Source organism: Salvelinus sp. IW2-2015, linkage group LG23, assembly GCF_002910315.2.
Source record: "Salvelinus sp. IW2-2015 linkage group LG23, ASM291031v2, whole genome shotgun sequence".
Lineage (NCBI taxonomy): Eukaryota > Metazoa > Chordata > Actinopteri > Salmoniformes > Salmonidae > Salvelinus > Salvelinus sp. IW2-2015.
In genome coordinates, this window is record NC_036863.1 from 14,177,880 (window position 1) to 14,197,532 (window position 19,653).

The 19,653-nt window shown below is 41.2% G+C and overlaps 1 protein-coding gene across 2 annotated transcripts in view; it reads right to left on the reverse strand.

Moving 5' to 3' along the window:
• LOC111950921 (opioid-binding protein/cell adhesion molecule) overlaps positions 1-19,653 on the reverse strand; it is a 341,587-nt gene that overhangs the window by 169,733 nt on the left and 152,201 nt on the right. The window contains exon 2 of one of the 2 annotated variants that reach the window (XM_023968860.1): positions 5,295-5,370. In XM_023968860.1, the coding sequence (XP_023824628.1) occupies positions 5,295-5,370 (76 nt within the window). Of the gene's footprint in view, positions 1-5,294; positions 5,988-19,653 lie in introns of those variants that run through there. The other variant, XM_023968859.1, reaches the window with a different exon arrangement.

Below are 19,653 nucleotides of genomic sequence, written 5' to 3' on the forward strand. Positions count from 1 at the left end.
TATTTGTCTATCGCCACAATTTAACAAGCTGTAGCCTATATTTGGCGTGCATGCTGCCCAAACTGCAGCCTTTCCAACTGTAGGCATACCGGTAACTGCCAAAATAAAGGAACCACTTGAGTAAACAAGGGATAAAGTATACTGTGACGTGACTACCATTAATGCGATGATGATTATTTTATCCAATTAACTATGTTTAATTATTACGATGATTAAATTAATCATGTAACAATTAACTCATTGGAAATCTTGGGGCACCACGGAAAAAGTTTGTTTTATGAGTTAATTTTTCCCGAATTAACTCAAGAATATCAGAATATATCGTCCATAGTCATCCATTAATTATTATTACCTCATATCAGTCTTATTCTGAACGTCGCTTAATCCGTTAAATCTGCACGAACCCTAGTCTACATGATGACTCAGCGATACACAAATTGGCATAATTATTTATTTACTAAATAACTAAATAATCACACAGAATTACATAAACACACACACAGGATAGATTATACATCGATTACTACATAATGCAATGAAAAGTGCCTAGTAGACTAACCCGATATGACGGCTGGTTACACAATGAAGGGGTGGGGAAAGAAAGAGTGGGAGAAGGAGAGACAAAGGAATTTAAATGTGGATATTTAGCACCCTAACAACCGCTCATTTGGATTTAGAAATGCAATGTACAAATTTACGCTTGTATATCTTTGTTGTCTCTCTCTGTTCAATTCGCCAGATCAGTCTATGACGAATAGTTCGACAGAAAGTCTCTGGTTGTGTAAGTGTCTGGTTGTTCACCAGAGGTCACCATGTCCTTAGTAGTTGTAGTAGGTTTCCTTTGTTCTTGAAGTGTCTGTTAGAATGGATACATCAGACGTACCAATGGCCGTTTGATAGGGAAATGTTCTTCTTTTCTCGTCTTCGGTCGAGTTTCTTACACTACGTTACATACAGAGCTGCAGGCGGTCCATATCTAGTCTTCTTATTCTCTGTTGAGTTTCAGAAGGTCTTACCATTTGTCTGGTCTGGTACAGTCTAACCATTTTATACGTGTAGCCACAGCTCCACGCTTTCTGGTCTGGTAGTTTTAAACCATTTGTGACGTCCGGCTTACCGTCCGTATACTGGTCTTTAGTTTAAAACTATTTCTCAGCCGTGTAGCCACCGCTCCATGCTGTCTGGTCTAATGTACATTTCGTTAGGAGTCCTTTTATAAGCAGTCTGGAAAAAGGGGTGTTCCATCCTTTTGCCATAATGTCTGTGCTCGCGTGGGTGTGGTTACTGACTGGATAAAACTTTACATGAAAAACAATTGTCATTTAGAAGGCTTGAGTCACATTTCATCTTCTCACAAATAGTTGTATATTTAATCATATAAGCTTTACAACATTTAGATGCAACTGACAAACATTGTGAAAGCTCTTAAAGTTCCAATGTTTCCGTTATAATGTCTTTAATGATATTTTTTTATTTTAACCTTTATTTAACTTGGCAAGTCAGTTAAGAACAAATTATTATTTACAATGACGGCCTACTAGGGAACAGTGGGTTAACTGCCTTGTTCAGGGGCAGAACGACATATTTTTACCTTGTCAGCTCGCGGATTCGATCCAGCAACCTTTCGGCCCAACGCACTAGGCTACCTGCCACCCCCTAGGCTACCTGCCGATATCACCAAACAATAAATGATCTGACATAATAGTTCTTTAAGTCCCTCTCGACCATTTCCCACATTCTTTGTGTTGGAAATATTGTTCCATTATCCATTTTTGGATGTTGTAGTTTTGGCAGGAGGAATCTCCTTGTAACAAAAGGGTTCTTTCCCCTCAATACTGCATGGTCAAGGAGAGATAGTTCCTGCAAGGTATTTACGACGTCGTAAAACTGGCCAACTCCCCCAGGAGATGTCTCTTATACACATCTAGATGTGTATAAGAGACAGGTTTTAGAATCTATGCCAAGGTGCATTGAAGCTGATCTGCCAGCTCATGGTGGCCCAACACCTTTTTAAGAGACTTTATGTTGGTGTTTCCTTTATTTTGGCAGATGTGGTTGTGATAACTTATTTACGACGTCGTAAAACTGGCCAACTCCCCCAGGAGAGGGCGTCTTGAAACCGTTGGTTAGCAGGCACCTTTGATCTCCATCCAGGATGGCAAGTCATGACAACTGTATGTTGTGGTGTGGGTGCATTTTCCTGGCATGGTTTGGGTCCACTTGCAGAATCTATGCCAAGGTGCATTGAAGCTGATCTGCCAGCTCATGGTGGCCCAACACCTTTTTAAGAGACTTTATGTTGGTGTTTCCTTTATTTTGGCAGATGTGGTTGTGATAACTTAATCCACAGTTATTTTTTTATATTGATTCTCTGTGGCTAAATTATGCTGCCTGGTGTATTTTGAACATTGAGAGCCGAGAAGGCCCTCTCAATGTTCAAAATACACCAGGCAGCATAATTTAGCCACAGAGAATCAATATAAAAAAATGTGATTGGATAAAAAATTCTAAAAATAAAAATATGTATATAATTTCTATATTTATGTTTTTGCCTCTTGGGCCCTCTCCGGGCTTGGGGTCAGCCCCTGACTCACACAGTTGACCAGTCACATTTATTTATTATGCAATTTATTTTATTAACCAGTTACCCAATTAAGCCAGGGCCCTTCAGTTACTTCCTCTCCTCTCCACATCTGATGATTAGCAGAGTGGCAACAGGCAGCAGCAGGCTGTCTACACTCATTGAGAGCAGGCTCCTGAGTACTACAGTGGTTGGCGGTTGCAGTAAAGAATATTTAAAATATATACACTACATACTCTACATGACCAAAAGTATGTGGACATCTGCTCTTGAAACATCTCCTTCCAAAATCATTTGTTCCATGTTATTTATTCAGTTAATGTCATTTTAATCTTTTTAAGGATGCTGTGGGCTTAGATACTGATATCGATGTGTGGGTAGGGGGTGGGATGGGGTCGTCAGCTGATCATAATGCAATATTATATTAACTGTTGTGGTATTGTTGTGCAAACATTTTGATTATCCAGTTACAGACTAGAAGACATTAGATTATTCCATTATTTGTAACCAATCATGTCTGGAACCCATACAAAATGGGCTCTCTGTCAGTGAGTGAGAGAGATGTGATCAAATCCTATCTGAATCTCCCAATTCATGAAAGACATAAGCGACGGGGCAGAGCTGACAAAGTGTGTATTCATGTCTTGGGTGACTGAAGGAAAAGTGAATCTTATGTCACATTCCAGCCCGGTTTTGCTAAGAGCCTGGCACCATACAAAGTAGGAGCCATTCTGGAGAAAGAGAGAGTTGCCTGTGGTGGCCACTCCTGGACACATACTGGAGTCTTGGAGAGCCATCCTTGAGAGAACTTCATTTTGACCATAGAACAAAGCTGTCAACCTAAAATGGTGTTAATCAGCAGGCCAGGGATGATTAGCTGGCCAGTAGGGTATGAGGGCCAGGTTGGGAACTTGGGTTAAGACCTGTACTCTGGATAGGTGCCATGCGTAACCACAGATTGATTACATCTGCATTAAAATGCTACTCTTTGAGTTTGATAAATGCCATTGACACTTGTATTGGAACCGGGTGATATGGTCAGATGAGACGAGAAGAGAGCTCTTTGGTCAAGCACACCAGTGATGTGTTTGGCCTCGAAAGAAGGATGCATATGCAGAAAAGTACCTCATACCTACTGTAAAGGTAGGTATGGTGGTGGATCTTTGATGTTATGGGGCTATTTTGCTTCCACTGATCCTGGGGCTCTTGTTAAGGTCAACAGAATCATGAACTCTACCAAGTACCAGGATATTTTAGCTAAAAACCTGGTTGCCTCTGCCAGGAGGCTGAAACTTGGCCACAAGTGGATCTTCCAGCAAGAATGACCCCAAGCATACAACAAAATCCACAAATAAATGGGTAATTAGCAGCAAAATTAACATTTTGCGATGGCCATCTCAGTCCCCGGACCCCATTGAAAACTTGTGGTTTGAATTGAAGAAGGCAGTACATAAGCACATACCTAAGAATATCAAGAATATCACATCCCTCCCAATGTGTTTTCCAATCTCATAAAACATTATAGAAAATGTATTATGAGAACATTATTGAAAAAGGCTAAGTGCTGTTATCCTCACAAGGGGTTAGTTAAGTGCTGTTATCCTCACAAGGGGTTAGTTAAGTGATGTTATCCTCACAAGGGGTTAGTAAAGTGCTGTTATCCTCACAAGGGGTGAGTATTGAAAACAGGGGTGCCAATCATTTTCACCACTATCTTTTTTAGATTATTATTGTTGAACAAAATATTTCTCTCTGAGCAATTGTATTAGGTTTTTTATACAAAAATATAATTTTCCCATTTTTGTAGCATTCAATATAGCTAGCGCAGTATTTGTATTATTTATGTTATACAGTCTTTATCAAGGGTGCCAATCATTTTAGGTTGACAGCTTTGTTCTATGGTCAAAATGAAATTCTCTCAAGGATGCCTCTCCAAGACTCCAGTATGTGTCCAGGAGTGGCCACCACAGGCAACTCTCTCTTTCTCCAGAATGGCTCCTACTTTGTATGGTGCCAGGCTCTTAGCAAAACCGGGCTGGAATGTGACATAAGATCCACTTTTCCTTCAGTCACCCAAGGCATGAATACACACTTTGTCAGCTCTGCCCCCGTCGCTTATGTCTTTCATGAATTGAGAGATTCATATAGGATTTGATCACATCTCTCTCGCTCTCACTCACAGACAGAGAGAGCTGTATACATTTTGTATGGGTTCCAGACATGATTGGTTACAAATAATGGAATAATGTAATGTCTTCTATTCTGTTACTGGATAATCAAAATGTTTGCACAACAATACCACAACAGTTAATATATTATAATATTGCATTATGATCAGCTGACGACCCTATCCCACCTTCACATCGATATCAGTATCTATGCCCACAGCATCCTTAAAAATATTAAAATGACATTAGTTCTCCATGTTATTGATAAGGTTAGAGGTAAGTCTGCGTTTTGCATGCTATAGTGCTTACATGAGATTATGAAAGAATGACGCAGTTAGAGTTAATTATATATTATAAATAATAACATATTGCACATCATGCTTGCGAAGGATATTTGTGGACATTAAAAACACTTGTAATGAATTCCCCCCCCAAAATTGGCACGTGTTTTCGACTATTATAGTCCTCCAGCACGCAATATTGCACAATTCGCCGAACCAATGACTTTGAAAGCATTGAAATAAGGTACAAATTAAATGACTTACTTTAAGACGGCACTGTCCCCTTGTCTGACAGTGATGTTGTCCTTAGAAAAAGAATCCCCGCTCCTCGCTGGCACTCCTGCAGGTACAAGGAATAACAGTCTTACACCGATGACAACAAGGCATTTCCAAGGCGCCACAAAATAACCACAAATGCCCATTTTCCGTCAGTGCGCAACTTCCACGAAAACTTGAATGTCAAATACTCCTTGCTCCGTGCGAAATAGTGATGCCCACAGAAATTCAACTCCACTCGAAATGCTGTTGTCGTTGGTTGTCGACCTCTATTTGCTTGCCTCAACTATAAGGTGAGAATATCAAAAAGTAAGCTATATCTGTGCCTCTAGTAGCCTATCTCCAAGAAATGTCCAGCTACAACAAGCTTCAGAGGAAAAAAGCGATGTGTGTTTTCTGAAAGCTGATGTAGACCGCCTCCCCAGCTTTGTGTATGTTATTTGTAATCGCCAAGAGATGGATGCTCGCGCAAAGATGCATCAGCAAAGTCTCCACTTGGGTAGTTCTCCCGATACAGCACAGCACTGCAGTGACTCTAGAAACAAGTATGCTCTAAAATCTGTTTTGTATCGTTATTTATCAAGTACATAAACTAAATCCACCAACCAGCCAGCACCGCGGAATCAGGTGAAATCACTCCTTGATTCGAGTGTGTGCCTCGCGTACAGCCAAATCTGCAGTTCTCTCCTGCGCAGGTTATAAAACCATGTGAGCCATCCGCGCAGCATCCCTACTCCCGCTATTTTTAATACCCCATTGGATGATCAAGCAAGTGATTTGTAGAGATAAATCTATAGGCTAGGCTGTATATGTCCTTTAAACTATATCTTAGTCTGCGTTATAATGACAATAAACACCACAATGAATAGGTCAATCGGGTTGCCTAAGGGAGTAAATGTTATTTATAATAAGGTTTACATGGAGAAAATCGGACCTCTCTGAAATGAAAATGGATTACACTACCTCCAGCAAAATAGATTTGAGCTAAACTCCGTGAACGCTTGAAAAAAAGTGACCCTCCTATATACCCCAAATAACAATTGAAACAAAGTGGATAGCAGAGAACATGTCTACCATTTACTCTTACGTCTTGGACCGACTAGAGCCTTCTGCAGTGTTAGAAACTGTTCCTGGTGTTGGAAGCATGACATGGTAACGCGGGTATTTTGATAGCGCACAGGGCTGAGGACCAGAAGGTTGTGGGTTCGCAGACCACCGTGGACAAGAGTAGGGGTAGAAAGATGTCCTTTATAGTGAAAGCATTATATTAATCTATCATCGTATTTGCAGGTCCGATTTAAAAAAATTAAAAAGCCTTTTATAAACATTTCATGCAATTCTACGTCATTTTACATGTAAGCGGAATCTTTTTTTAATTCCACACAAATTACCGACATTTCAGGCTAAGAATGGACAGAGAGATGTGTTCATCTTTGCAACGAAACTGTCCCCTTTGCATATAATAGGAATCTGAGCATAGTACTTTCAAAAGTTATGCCTACCATTCTACCCCAGACAAAGTAGTCCTACCAATGCAGAAAGAAATTAAGCTTTAATTGCTGGCTACTCTTCTTCCCTGGGTTAACCCAACGAGAGGTCACAAGTGTTTCCCTGAAAGCTGTCTGGGTTTAAACATATACACTACCGTTCAAAAGTTTGGGGTCACTTAGAAATGTCCTTGTTTTTGAAAGAAAAGCAAAACAAATTGTCCATTAAAATAACTTCAAATTGATCCGAAATACAGTGAAGGGAGTAGTACACAGCGTTGTACGAGATCTTTGGTTCCTTGTCAATTTCTCGCATGGAATAGCCATCATTTCTCAGAACAAGAATAGATTGAGGAGTTTCAGAAGAAAGTTCTTTGTTTCTGGCCATTTTGAGCCTGTAATCGAACCCACAAATGCTGATGCTCCAGATACTCAATTAGTCTAAAGAAGGCCAGTTGTATTGTTTCTTTAATCAGCACAACAGTTTTCAGCTGTGCTAACGTAATTGAAAAACAGTTTTCTAATGATCAATTAGCCTTTTAAAATTATAAACTTGGATTAGCTAACACAACGTGCCATTGGAACACAGGAGTGATGGTTGCTGATAATGGGCCTCTGTACACCTATGTAGATATTCCATAAAAAAATCATCAGTTTCCAGCTACAATAGTCATTTACAACATTAACAATGTCAACACTGTATTTCTGATCAATTTTATGTTATTTTAATGGACAAAAGATGTGCTTTTCTTTCAAAAACAAGGAAATCTCTAAGTGACCTCAAACTTTTGAACGGTAGTGTGTACAGTTGAAGTCGGAAGTTTACATACACCTTAGCCAAATACATTTAAACTCAGTTTTTCACAATTCCTGACATTTAATCCTAGTAAAAATTCCCTGTCTGTCACGATCGTTGGAATAAATGGACCAAGGCAACGTAGAGTGCGTAGAGTTCCACATGTTTATTTCAATGAAACTCACAAAAAACAATAAAGAGTAACGAAACGTGAAGCAAATGCAGTGCTCACAGGCACCACACAAAAACAAGATCCCAACAAAAACACAGTGGGAAAAGGTTGCCTAAATATGATCTCCAATCAGAGACAACGATAAACAGCTGCCTCTGATTGGGAACCATACCAGGCCAACAGAGAAAACAAAAACACCTAGATAGGAACACCCCCCCCCCTAGTCACACCCCGACCTAACCAAAATAGAGAATAGAAAATGCTCTCTTTTGGTCAGGGCGTGACACTGTCTTAGGTCAGTTAAGATCACCAGTTTATTTTAAGAATGTGAAATGTCAGAATAATAGTAGAGAGAATGATTTATTTCAGCTTTAATTTCTTTCATCACATTCCCAGTGAGTCAGAAGTTGACATACACTCAATTAGTATTTGGTAGCATTGCCTTTAAATTGTTTAACTTGGGTCAAACGTTTAGGGTAGCCTTCCACAAGCTTCCCACAATAAATTGGGTGAATTTTGGCCCATTCCTCCTGACAGAGGTTTGTAGGCCTCCTTGCTCACACACGCTTTTTCAGTTCTGCCAACACATTTTCTATAGGATTGAGGTCAGGGCTTTGTGATGGCCACTCCAATACCTTGACTTTGTTGTCCTTAAGCTATTTTCCCACAACTTTGGAAGTTTACTTGTGGTCATTGTCCATTTGGAAGACCCATTTGCGACCAAGCTTTAACTTCCTGACTGATGTCTTGAGAYGTTGCTTCAATATATCCACAGAATTTTCCTCCTCATGCAGCCATCTATTTTGTGAAGTGCACCAGTCCCTCCGCAGCAAAGCACCCCCACAACATGATGCTGCCACCCCCGTGCTTCACGGTTGGGATGGTGTTTTTGGGCTTGCAAGCATCCCCCTTTTTCCTCCAAACATAACGATGGTCATTATTGCCAAACAGTTCTATTTTTGTTTCATCAGAACAGAGGACATTTCTCCAAAAAGTACGATCTTTGTCCCCATGTGCAGTTGTAAACTGTAGTCTGGCTTTTTTATGGTGGTTTTGGAGCAGTGGCTTCCTTGCTGAGCGGCCTTTCAGGTTATGCCGATATAGGACTCGTTTTACTGTGGATATAGATACTTTTGTACCTGTTTCCTMCAGCATCTTCACAAGGTCCTTTGCTGTTGTTGTGGGATTGATTTGCACTTTTCGCACCAAAGTACGTTCATCTCTAGGAGACAGAACACGTCTCCTTCCTCAGCAGTATGATGGCTGCGTGGTCCCATGGTGTTTATACTTGCGTACTATTGTTTGTACAGATGAACGTGGTACCTTCAGGTGTTTGGAAATTGCTCCCAAGGATGAACCAGACTTGTGGAGGTCTACAATTCTTTTTCGAAGGTCTTGGCTGATTTCTTTTGATTTTCCTATGATGAAATACATCCACAGGTACACATCCAATTGACTCAAATGATGTCAATTAGCCTATCAGAAGCATCTAAAGCCATGCCATACTTTTCTGGAATTTTCCAAGCTGTTTTGAGGGAGCATGCTGGCATGCTGACTGCAGGAATGTCCACCAGAGCTGTTGCCTGAGAATTGAATGTTAATTTCTCTACCATAAGCCACCTCCAACGTCGTTTTAGAGAATTTGGCAGAACGTCCAACCATCCTCACAACCGCAGACCAGGTGTAACCTGCCAGCCCAGGACCTCCACATCCAGCTTCTTCACCTGCGGGATTCTTCACCTGAGACCAGTCACCCATTTATTCTGATTGGCTGACTCCCCAGTGGGTGGGCCTATGGCCTCCCTTTCCAACCCATGGCTGCGCCCCTGCCCAGTCATGTGAAATCCATAGATTAGGGCCTAATTCATTTATTTTAATTGACTGATTTCCTTTTATGAACTGTAACTCTGTAAAATCGTTGAAATTGTTGGATGTTGCATTTATATTATTGTTCAGTATATTTGTATATATATTTCTAAAGTATATATTAAACATATTCTATTGTGCAGAAAGTGAATAGCTTAATCAATTGATTGTGACAGAATTAGATTAGTTCCCAAGCAAAGTCAGCCTCTGAATGTCAAGGAAACAAAACAAGGATATCCCCATATGCATCAGAGTCACGTCTTTCCTTTGTACTTGACAGCTTGTTTCTAGCATAAAGCATTGTGGACCAAAGCGCTGTTATAGATCACTTAATATAATCAGATCCATTTTATTTTTTTCAAAATCTTAAGATAAAAGGGGTAGGCCTTTGCTTTTTGCCATTTTCTTAAATGAAAGGTAGGCCTATGGCATAGCCTCTCATACCCCCTTAATTCGATTATTGGCTTTAACAGCCCTTCACTGACACAGAGCTATGCTATTTAAAGAGTGCATGGTGGGTGGAGCAATTGACCATCAAATAGCCAAATTTTGTCTGTCAAACAGGTAGGCCTACCTCTTATTTTATTTATAAAATAGCAAGAAATAGGCTCCAACACAAAGCCTTCTTGTTGTTAGTAAAGTCTAAATAAAATGAATATGATTCAATTATGCCTATTCGAATTTGCCTACTTTCAGCACCATGAGCTTTCCGTTTCCGATGGATTGTGCAGCGGCTGCTGTTTCAAGTTTCAGCACGACAATGTAAGCAACTACAATCTGGCTTATTGTGAGGTCAATTAACCTTTGACTCTCCGCCTGAACTGCCACCGTAGAGCAGAGCAGGTTAGGGCTCAGTGTTGGAATTTTCATTGCAGTGTGTAGTTTTATTTACACCATCCCAGCAGCTATATTAGAAACATAACTTTGCTCTGTGCTACTCCAAGCATGCATTTCATAGCCTATAGCATCAAGGCTATAGAACATTTGATTGAGACCATGCTAAATAGCCTATAGGCGCACTTGATATTGCGAGCCCAGTGGAGAATCATAGATGAGGGGCGGCATCAGGCACACATCAATATTTAGCCTAATAAGCAACTCATTCTAAAACACTGAGAAATATTGAAATTCCATCAATTAGAAATGACATGACCCTTCCCTGGACTAGATAAAAAAAATAGTAAAGCCTCCCCCATTTTCCTCCAGGTAATCATTATGTACATTTCGATTTGTCCCTATATCATTAGGCCTACCATAATGCAGTCAATTATTATTTCAATACTGTGTATATGGAATGCTTAGTTAATCATCTGAAACGTACTTTCCTGAACATATCAAGGTGGATCTATGCTCTGCTCAATAGTATAAGTGGTAGGCTATACTATTGTATATCAGAACTGTAGCCTTGTGTGTGTGTGTGTGTGCATGTGAGAGAGATATTTTCTAATAGTGATATCATTTTTTTTGTTTTGTGTGTTCAGCTCATTGTAGGCCTCAATGTCAATGTGTAAATGACAAGATATTTGGTCCCACTAAAGTTTGTGAGTATGTATTGTGTAACAATGTTTTAGTATATGTTAAAAAAAAATGTTAACCTTTATTTAACTAGGCAAGTCAGTTAAGAACAACTTCTTATTTATAATGACAGCCTACCCCGGACGACACTGGGCCAATTGTGCAGTCAGATGTGATACAGCCTGGATTTAAACCAGGGACTGTAGTGACACCTCTTGCACTGAGATGCAGTGCCTTAGACTGCTGCGCCACTCGGGAGCCCAAGAACCCTGTAAATACATTCTACCTATACCTACAGTAGCTACCATACATCATTGTTTTGCAATGTACAAAATGGGTACAGTATATAGTGCAAACAATAGAAGCTGGTTGTTGAATAGCTCTGCCGAGACGTCTTTCCATGGCATTATCATAAGCACGTATGTGTCCTCAGGGTCTTCGCGGCATGCAGTGCACATTACTGTGCTAGGACAACTGAGCATTGTTAATGTAAGCATGTTATTTAATTCTGTCCTGCATAGACCTACATCCAAGGGCTCCCAGGCCACATATTAAAAGACACGTTCCATAACTCTGGCGACTACGTACTGTAGTATCTTTTTAACCTTCCGCTTTGGGCTGGATGTGTCAATGTGTAGTTCATACATGCATAATCTATGAGCAGAATTACTGTCTTACCTCAATTAGCCATTAAATCCCTAGTTTGAAAGCTACTCTTTTCTAGAAGCTATGCAGCACCATTTTGAGTACTACAAGCTTGGCCCACTTGAGCCAGCCCCCTAGCAATTTGAGTTCCAGCCAATTTGAGTTCCAGTCCATCGCCATTTGAATGACAGCTAGCAAAATGCACATTGACGAGTCTCACAGTGAAAGAAGAGCGCTGGCCCAGGCCTGCCCAGCGTTATCCAATGAGGTTGCAGGGCGGGCTCAGTGACACAGAAGAGAGAGAGAGAGACAGAGCAATGACGTAGTGCACATATCTGTACATATATGACATAACACATCCAATGCATTGTCCTCCTAATTGCATCCACTGAAATATGCATATTTGTATGCATGATGATTGATTGGGTGTGAACTGAATTGGGGATATAGGGGTCACTGTTTGTTTTGACATGCACGCAGCCTCTTGGATTTACAGAGGTGTTGTTCAATTTATTATTAGGGCGATAGTGGGGGAATTATGATGATGACCCGAGCTGGAAAAATTGGGCTAAGATAAGAGTTAATTAAAACTCTATCTAGCCTGTGGTGCAACCTGAGTAGGTCTTCGTGCACGACGTGCAAATCGAACTCAATGGCGTTTTAATTAAAACCCCTCGTTCTGACCTCAGCAAATCTAAGATGTGTGGTCTTAATTAGCATTGGTTGCTAGGTGGGGGGGATGTCTTGGTGAAACACTTGTTTCTGAAACACCCCCAGCAGATTAGGATGACAACATGTTGTTGACTATAGACTGCCTATAACATCAGACCTGTCTATCAGCTTGAACGACCTCATCTTATTTAAAGGCCTACTCTGTGATATTTACAGACATTTTAATTAATGTAAATTAATGATATATACAAATATAACTCATAAATGCCCCATGTCATGAGCTTTGATCAACTGTCTAACCCCACCATAACCCAAAATATAAGGACGTTTTACATCCCTCAGTTTTATAGGAACCCAAATGGCAATGTTGCTGTTTTATTGATTTCAAATTAAGAAGTTGGCCTTTAAGCTACAATTCATAGGGCTGTGGAACATTGCAATTTTCACTGTATGGTTGAGTCAACCATTTCAATTACCTGGGGATTAGGAGTAAATTCACAAGTGTATCTAGGGAATTTACAGTACTTTGAAAGAGTCTTTACTCACAGTGAGACTGGAAACCGTGTAATATACATAATCGAGCCAACCTTCATTGTTTTGTCATGAGAGGGTCAGATGCAGTGGATGACCTTGCTTTGTTAGCCAGCGATGTGTTTATGAGAACGGGTGCTGCGCTCTGTGAAATGACAAATTAGACTGGCATTGTGTGCTAGACTCCATGCATGGATCATTTCCCCACTGTGTACTACAAACAAGAGTAGGAGGGGACCTTAGACTTAGTCTGGTGCCCAAAGAAGTAGCATTTGCATTGAATAAGAGCACACTTACATTAGTATCTGTTGAGTTGGGTGTTGCCTTATTCTAACATCAAGGAAGACAGTTTATACTGTAGATTCATGAAATTCTATAGTAGGCTATACTGTATCTATATTAACAGTTTATGATATAGATCTAAAAATTCGAAGAAAGGAAGATAACTATGTTTCATAGAAATTATTGAAATGCCTTTCTTCTATTGATGCCGTTACATTGAATGTATTTATGCATGCACTGACATTCAGCTTGACACTGAACATTAGACAGGGGCTCGCACTAGTCATTCATACTCATCACAATCCAGCACAGTACACCTTGATACTGGATTGACCTCTCACTGTTCTCTTTCTGCTTTAAAGTGTAACAGTACATGACTAAATCCTTCAATGTAATCCTGACATGAATACATGGATTATTTAGACATCTGGTGCCCTTAAATGAATTGAATGTGCAGACATCTTCTATCTGAATTATCAATAGCTCTAATATTCACTCAGTTCCCTGGAGAGATACTCAACGTAGATATGCTGATACAGTACCATGTATCAGGCGTTGGTGACTTTTACATGACTTTCCCAGGAGGAAATTAAATGCATGCTAATTACAGTATCATTGATACTAAGGCCATTCAATGAAGGTCTTGACCTTGAGCTCAACTCTGAATAAAATACACAAATCTGTTTAATTGTTACATACTGTACAGTGGATAGGCGCAGTGAAATGTGTTGTTTTACAGCCATACTGTAGTAGTATGGCACCCCTGGAGCAAATTAAGGTTAAGTGCCTTGCTCAAGGGCACAGGCACATTTTTCACTTTGGCGGCTCAGTTATTCAAACCAGCAACCTTTTGGTTACTGGCCCAATGCTCTAACCACTAGGCTACCGGCCACCCTACTGTATAAATTAAGAATTTCCTCTCATTTAGACGAAACATGCAAGAAGCATGCTTTATGGTAACTGTCTGAAAATTAACACCGTTTGTCTGCATATTTAACTTTTGAAGGCTTAGTAATAAAGATGTACTTTTTCTGGACATGAAAAGGTTTTTGAAGGCTCTAGCTTATCTTCGAAGCCATGCGGTGTACATTTATTCTGACAGCAGGTAAAGCAAGAAATACATCAGCAAGCACCCCAGTGGGACACGGCCTGGTGGGCACTATGGCAAATCAAAGTACTTCTTTATTCCTCAGAAATCCGGGGACAGCGATAATGGTGGTGTTCTCTCACCCTGAAAGGGCCTGCAAACGGTTCTTATTAGTGCAACAGTAAGTGTTGTTTTTCCGCATTTGCCATTGGCTAAAACCAAGAAAAAAACGTATTGTGTATCTTTAGGTCTATGATGGTAGACCAAAGTTTATCTAACCTGATAGTAAGATTAACTTTGTTTCAATGTCAACAAACAAGTCAGAGAGATTTCTTACAACTGTGTCATATCTGTGGTAAGATACAGTATGTCATGGAATGATTTGGATGATGTCTTTAGAAGTGCATTTGGACATGTATAGTAGTAGATTGTTTCTCAGTACTTGGTAATGTTTTCCCGAATTACACTCATTTAGCATTTTATCAGGTCTACACTAGAATCAGTATTTGATCCTTTAGACCAGGTATTCCCAAACTGGGGTACGCGTATACCCAGGGGTACGCGCAATGCCGTCGGCGGTACGCCAAATACAAATGTGATTCACATGATTTAAAAATAATAATTATAAAAAATATATTTTTTATTTATTTCTTTTTGTAATAAATAAAAAATGCGTCACCTTTTCAAACAGTCCATTTATATTTTCCGACGCGGCTATACATTTGGGTAAGTTTTTTTTCTCGCCAGAGTAGCCTCATTTCACTGCCAAAAATAAAATTAAACCATCTAGTGTTCAGCGAATACCACCACAATGTCAAATACATGTAGCCTAGTCAAATAATTAACATTCAATCACATTAACTGTTACTCTCTCGCGGGAATTCCACTAATATGTATGTATGTATCCAAACGTATAGCTGCTGCTCATTCTGTTTGCTCGAAAATGGATAAATGGTTAAAAAAAGCAAGGCCCGCTTCCATAGAGACACATACCAGCTCTACTGGCAGTACTGCTACTACCAGCAGTATTACACGTGCACCTGCCAACGACACAAGTTGTTCTGCTTCCACGAGCACATCCAATGCTAGCATCAGTAATTCTACAATTGTTGTTAGCCCAGCTAGCATTTACAATGACAGTTGTGAATCTGATGCAGCCGAAGAGCTACTGCCCCCTTACCCGGGAAAGCACCGAACAACAGACAGGGATGTTGGACCATCGAAGAGGCGCAAATATGATGAGATTTGGGGTTCACTTATATTGGGAGTAGTGCCTTTCTTCAGCCACAGTGTGTTATATGTGCAAAAGTACTATCTCACAACTCGATGAAACCTTCACTCTTGTGTAGACATTTAGAAACAAAACATGCCAATTTGAAAAATAAACCACGGGAGTTCTTTGAGCGAGAATTAAGACGACTTTCGGCAAGCAACAGATACCATTAATAAGAGGGGGCTAGAAGCGTCTTATATGGTGATCTACCGAGTGTTCTAGGAGAGGCAAGCCCCATACTATTTGGAGGACTTAATTCTTCCTGCTGCTGCGGATATGGCTGGGACAATGCTGGGGGGAAAAGGCCAAAGAAACTATACAGACAATGCCTTCATCAAACAACACTGTTTCACAACACATCGGTGACATGGCAGGAGATGTTTTGATACAATTACTGTTTCGCATACAAGCCAGTGAATTCTATGCGTTATAGCTGGATGCGTCAACAGACGTGGCGGGCCTGGCACAGCTCCTGGTATATGTTCGTTACGTTTATGGGGGGTCAATTAAGGAGACATCCTCTTCTGCAAACCACTGGAAACCGGGACAACAGGAGAGGATATTTTTAAAGTACTGGACAGCTTTGTGACATCAAATGGACTTTGGTGGTCAAGATGTGTTGGTATCTGTACTGTACTGTACTGTACTGATGATATGGGCAGCGACCATGTAACACTTTTACAACATACAGAAGTGCGCTGGTTATCAAGTGGCAAAGTATTGACGTTTTTTTAAATTGAGAGAAGAGCTTAAAGTTTTCTTTACTGACCATCATTTTCACTTGTCACGCATAATGACGAGTTTCTCAGACGACTGGCCTATCTGGGTGATGTTGTTTCTCGCCTGAATGATCTGAATCTACGATTACAGGGACTCCCCAGAACTATATTCAATGTGCGGGACAAAATTGAGGCTATGATTAAGAAGTTGGGGCTCTTCTCTGTCTGCATTAACAAGGACAACACACAGGTCTTTCCATCCTTGTATTATTCTTTGTGTGCAAATTATCTCAAGCTTACGGACAATATCAAATGTGATAAGGCGAAGCACCTGAGTGAGTTGGGTGCGCATTTACGCAGGTACATTCCGGAAACGGATGACACAAAAAACTGGATTCGTTATCCCTTTCATCCCCTGCCTCCAGTCCGCGTACCGATATCTGAACAAGAGAGCCTCATCGAAATTGCAACAAGCAGTTCTGTGAAAATTGAATTCAATCAGAAGCCACTGCCAGATTTCTGGATGAGGCTGCGCTCAGATTATCCTGCCTTGGCAAATCGCGCTGTTAGATACTGATGCCCTTTGCAACCACGTACCTTTGTGAGAGTGGATTCTCGGCCCTCACTAGCATGAAAACTAAATACAGGCACAGACTGTGTGTGGAAAAAGATTTAAGACTGAGACTCTCTCCAATACAACCCAACATTGCAGATTTATGAGCATACTTTCAAGCACACCCTTCTCATTAACCTGTGGTGAGTTATTCACCATTTTTKATGAACAAATAAGGTTTTATATGTAAGATGGTTAAATAAAGAGCAATATTATTGATTATTGTTATATTATTATTTGTGCCCTGGCCCTATAATCTTTGTCACTTCTCACGAGCCGGGTTGTGACAAAAACTCACACTCACTCTTATGTTTAATAAATGTATCATATAGTGTGTGTGTGGCAGGCTTACAATGATGGCAAAAAACAACATTTGAGAGTGAACTGACGCTGGTGCTAGAGGGGGTACGCAGCTGGAGGTTGAATGTTTGAAGGGGTACGGGACTATAAAACATTTGGGAACCACTGCTTTAGACAAACATATCACTAAATTACCTTTTACATTAGATAATAAAGCCTTTGAAACAGAGATGAAACTTAATCGGCCCGGAAATCACATGTTAACTATGCCATCACAGAGAGACATGAAGTCTGAAATAGATATAGAAAGCTATGAACTTATTGCATCTGTTTTACCAGATTGTTTATAATAATATATATATATGTTTATAGGGCTTTCATAGAATCTCAAAGTGCTTCACGAGCAAAAAACAAACAAGCATTATATCATGACAGGTTGGTTGACCAAGTTTTTTGAAAGCTGCATCCTCCAAAGATGGAGCGGGTCAGTTCATGGCTTTAGCGGAGAGAGCTGGTCAGAGGATGGTAGATGATGGTGATGGAGTCGGCTGATGGTCTTGTAGAGGGCAAGTCTGGGAACCAGCCTGAGTCTTATAGCTAGCCACTGGACTTCTCCTTTTCCATTCTGTGTAGCACCCACTTGGGTGATGCCTCAGCAGTTCTTGGTGCTAGAAATCTTACCACACAAAGTTCAGAATAGTAGCCAGTCATCCTCACTACGAGCCTTCCGCCTCAGCACTGCTGCATTCCTCTCGCTCCCATTCCTCTCACGCTTCAGGAAACTCCTCCAATGATGTTCTCAGAAGATCAGGAATTGGCAGCCAGGTGAAACAGAAAAGCTGGTACTGTGTCCAGATGCATTTATCAAACACATTTTTTTGCCATTTAGCTAGCTAACTAGCCAAGCCAAAAAGCGTTAACCTGTCAGTCAATGTGCAAATCGGTGGCTCAAAAGCACCAGATATATGCAATTAAAACTCAATGTTATCAAAAACAAAAGAGCTGATTAAAAATCAACAATTAAAAACACTGAAAAAAGTAACTAAATATGTGAATGCACCAACTTGTAAGTCGCTCTGGATAAGAGCGTCTGCTAAATGACTTAAATGTAAAATGTAAATGTATTCATTTATGTGGCGTACAGCAGGTCAGCCACCAGGTGGAGACTCGTCGAGGCCTGGTGACAGACGGAGTATACATCACGAGGCGATGGTTCCATCTGCTGGACGTGCCAGGTCTCGACCGGCTCTCCGGCCAGGACTAATTGGGGCGGATTGGGGATTGGTGAGTAATCAAGGGCTGATTGCTCATCAGCTGTACAACTCCCATAAAGCTGCCAGAAGGGCAGCACACAGGGGAGAGACTTGGGGAGGAAAGAACTCCCGTATAGTTGGGGAAGGTACCAGAGGGAACAGGAGGGAGTTCCGTTTTTGATCCCCACAGGATACAGCAAGACCCGGAGCCCAGAAGACGGTATCCCGGAGAGGGTCTCTTGGGGGAGACCTATTCTTTTCTTTTGGACTATTATTTTAATAAACACCTTTGAAACTGAGCTAATCCTTCTCTGTCCGTGTCTGATCTGTGTAAACGATTTGACCCAACCCCCTGGTCTGCCACAAGTGGTGGAGAATGTGGGCACTCTGATAATGTGGTCAGATCAGGGTTGACGTTTACCCAGCATCAGCATGGACGAGTTGATAGCTCAGTTCATCCGGGCCCAACAAGCCCAACAGGCGGTTCAGCAACGAACGCTGGAGGAACAGCGGCTACAAATCATCCGCCTCATTGAGGAAATCAGGAAGCTACAAGGAGGATCGTCTACTGAATCACATCCAAACCAGTTTTTAATCAAGCTAACAGAAGATGACGACATCGAAACCTACCTCTGTACGTTTCAACAGACAGCACTTACGGGAAGGATGGCCAAGGCAGAAGTGGGCCAGTCTGCTGGCCCCGTTCCTCTCTGGGAATACCCAAAAGGTGTATTGGGACCTGAACGATGAACAGGCTGCTAACTACGACGGACTCAAATGGGAGATACTCAGCCGCTACGGGTATAGCCTGGCCCATCGGGCTCAACTATTCCACGACTGGAGGTTTGTAGCCGACGCATCCCCCCGAGCCCAGATGAGCGACCTACTCTGCGTCACCAGGGGATGGCCCCTAACCGACGTATCCTCTCTCTCTATCCTAGACAAAGTGGTCCTGGATCGCTTCCTAATGGGCACTACCCCACGACATGAAGAGGGCAGCGAGTCTATGCGCGGCCCAGACCTTGGAGGGCCTCCTGGAAGCAGTGGAGATGCATCCTAATATTCAGGCCCTGCTGAGTGGGAGCCGGGCCGGGCCGAGTCGGTGCCCGTTTGAGAAGTCGGAAGGACAGCCCCAC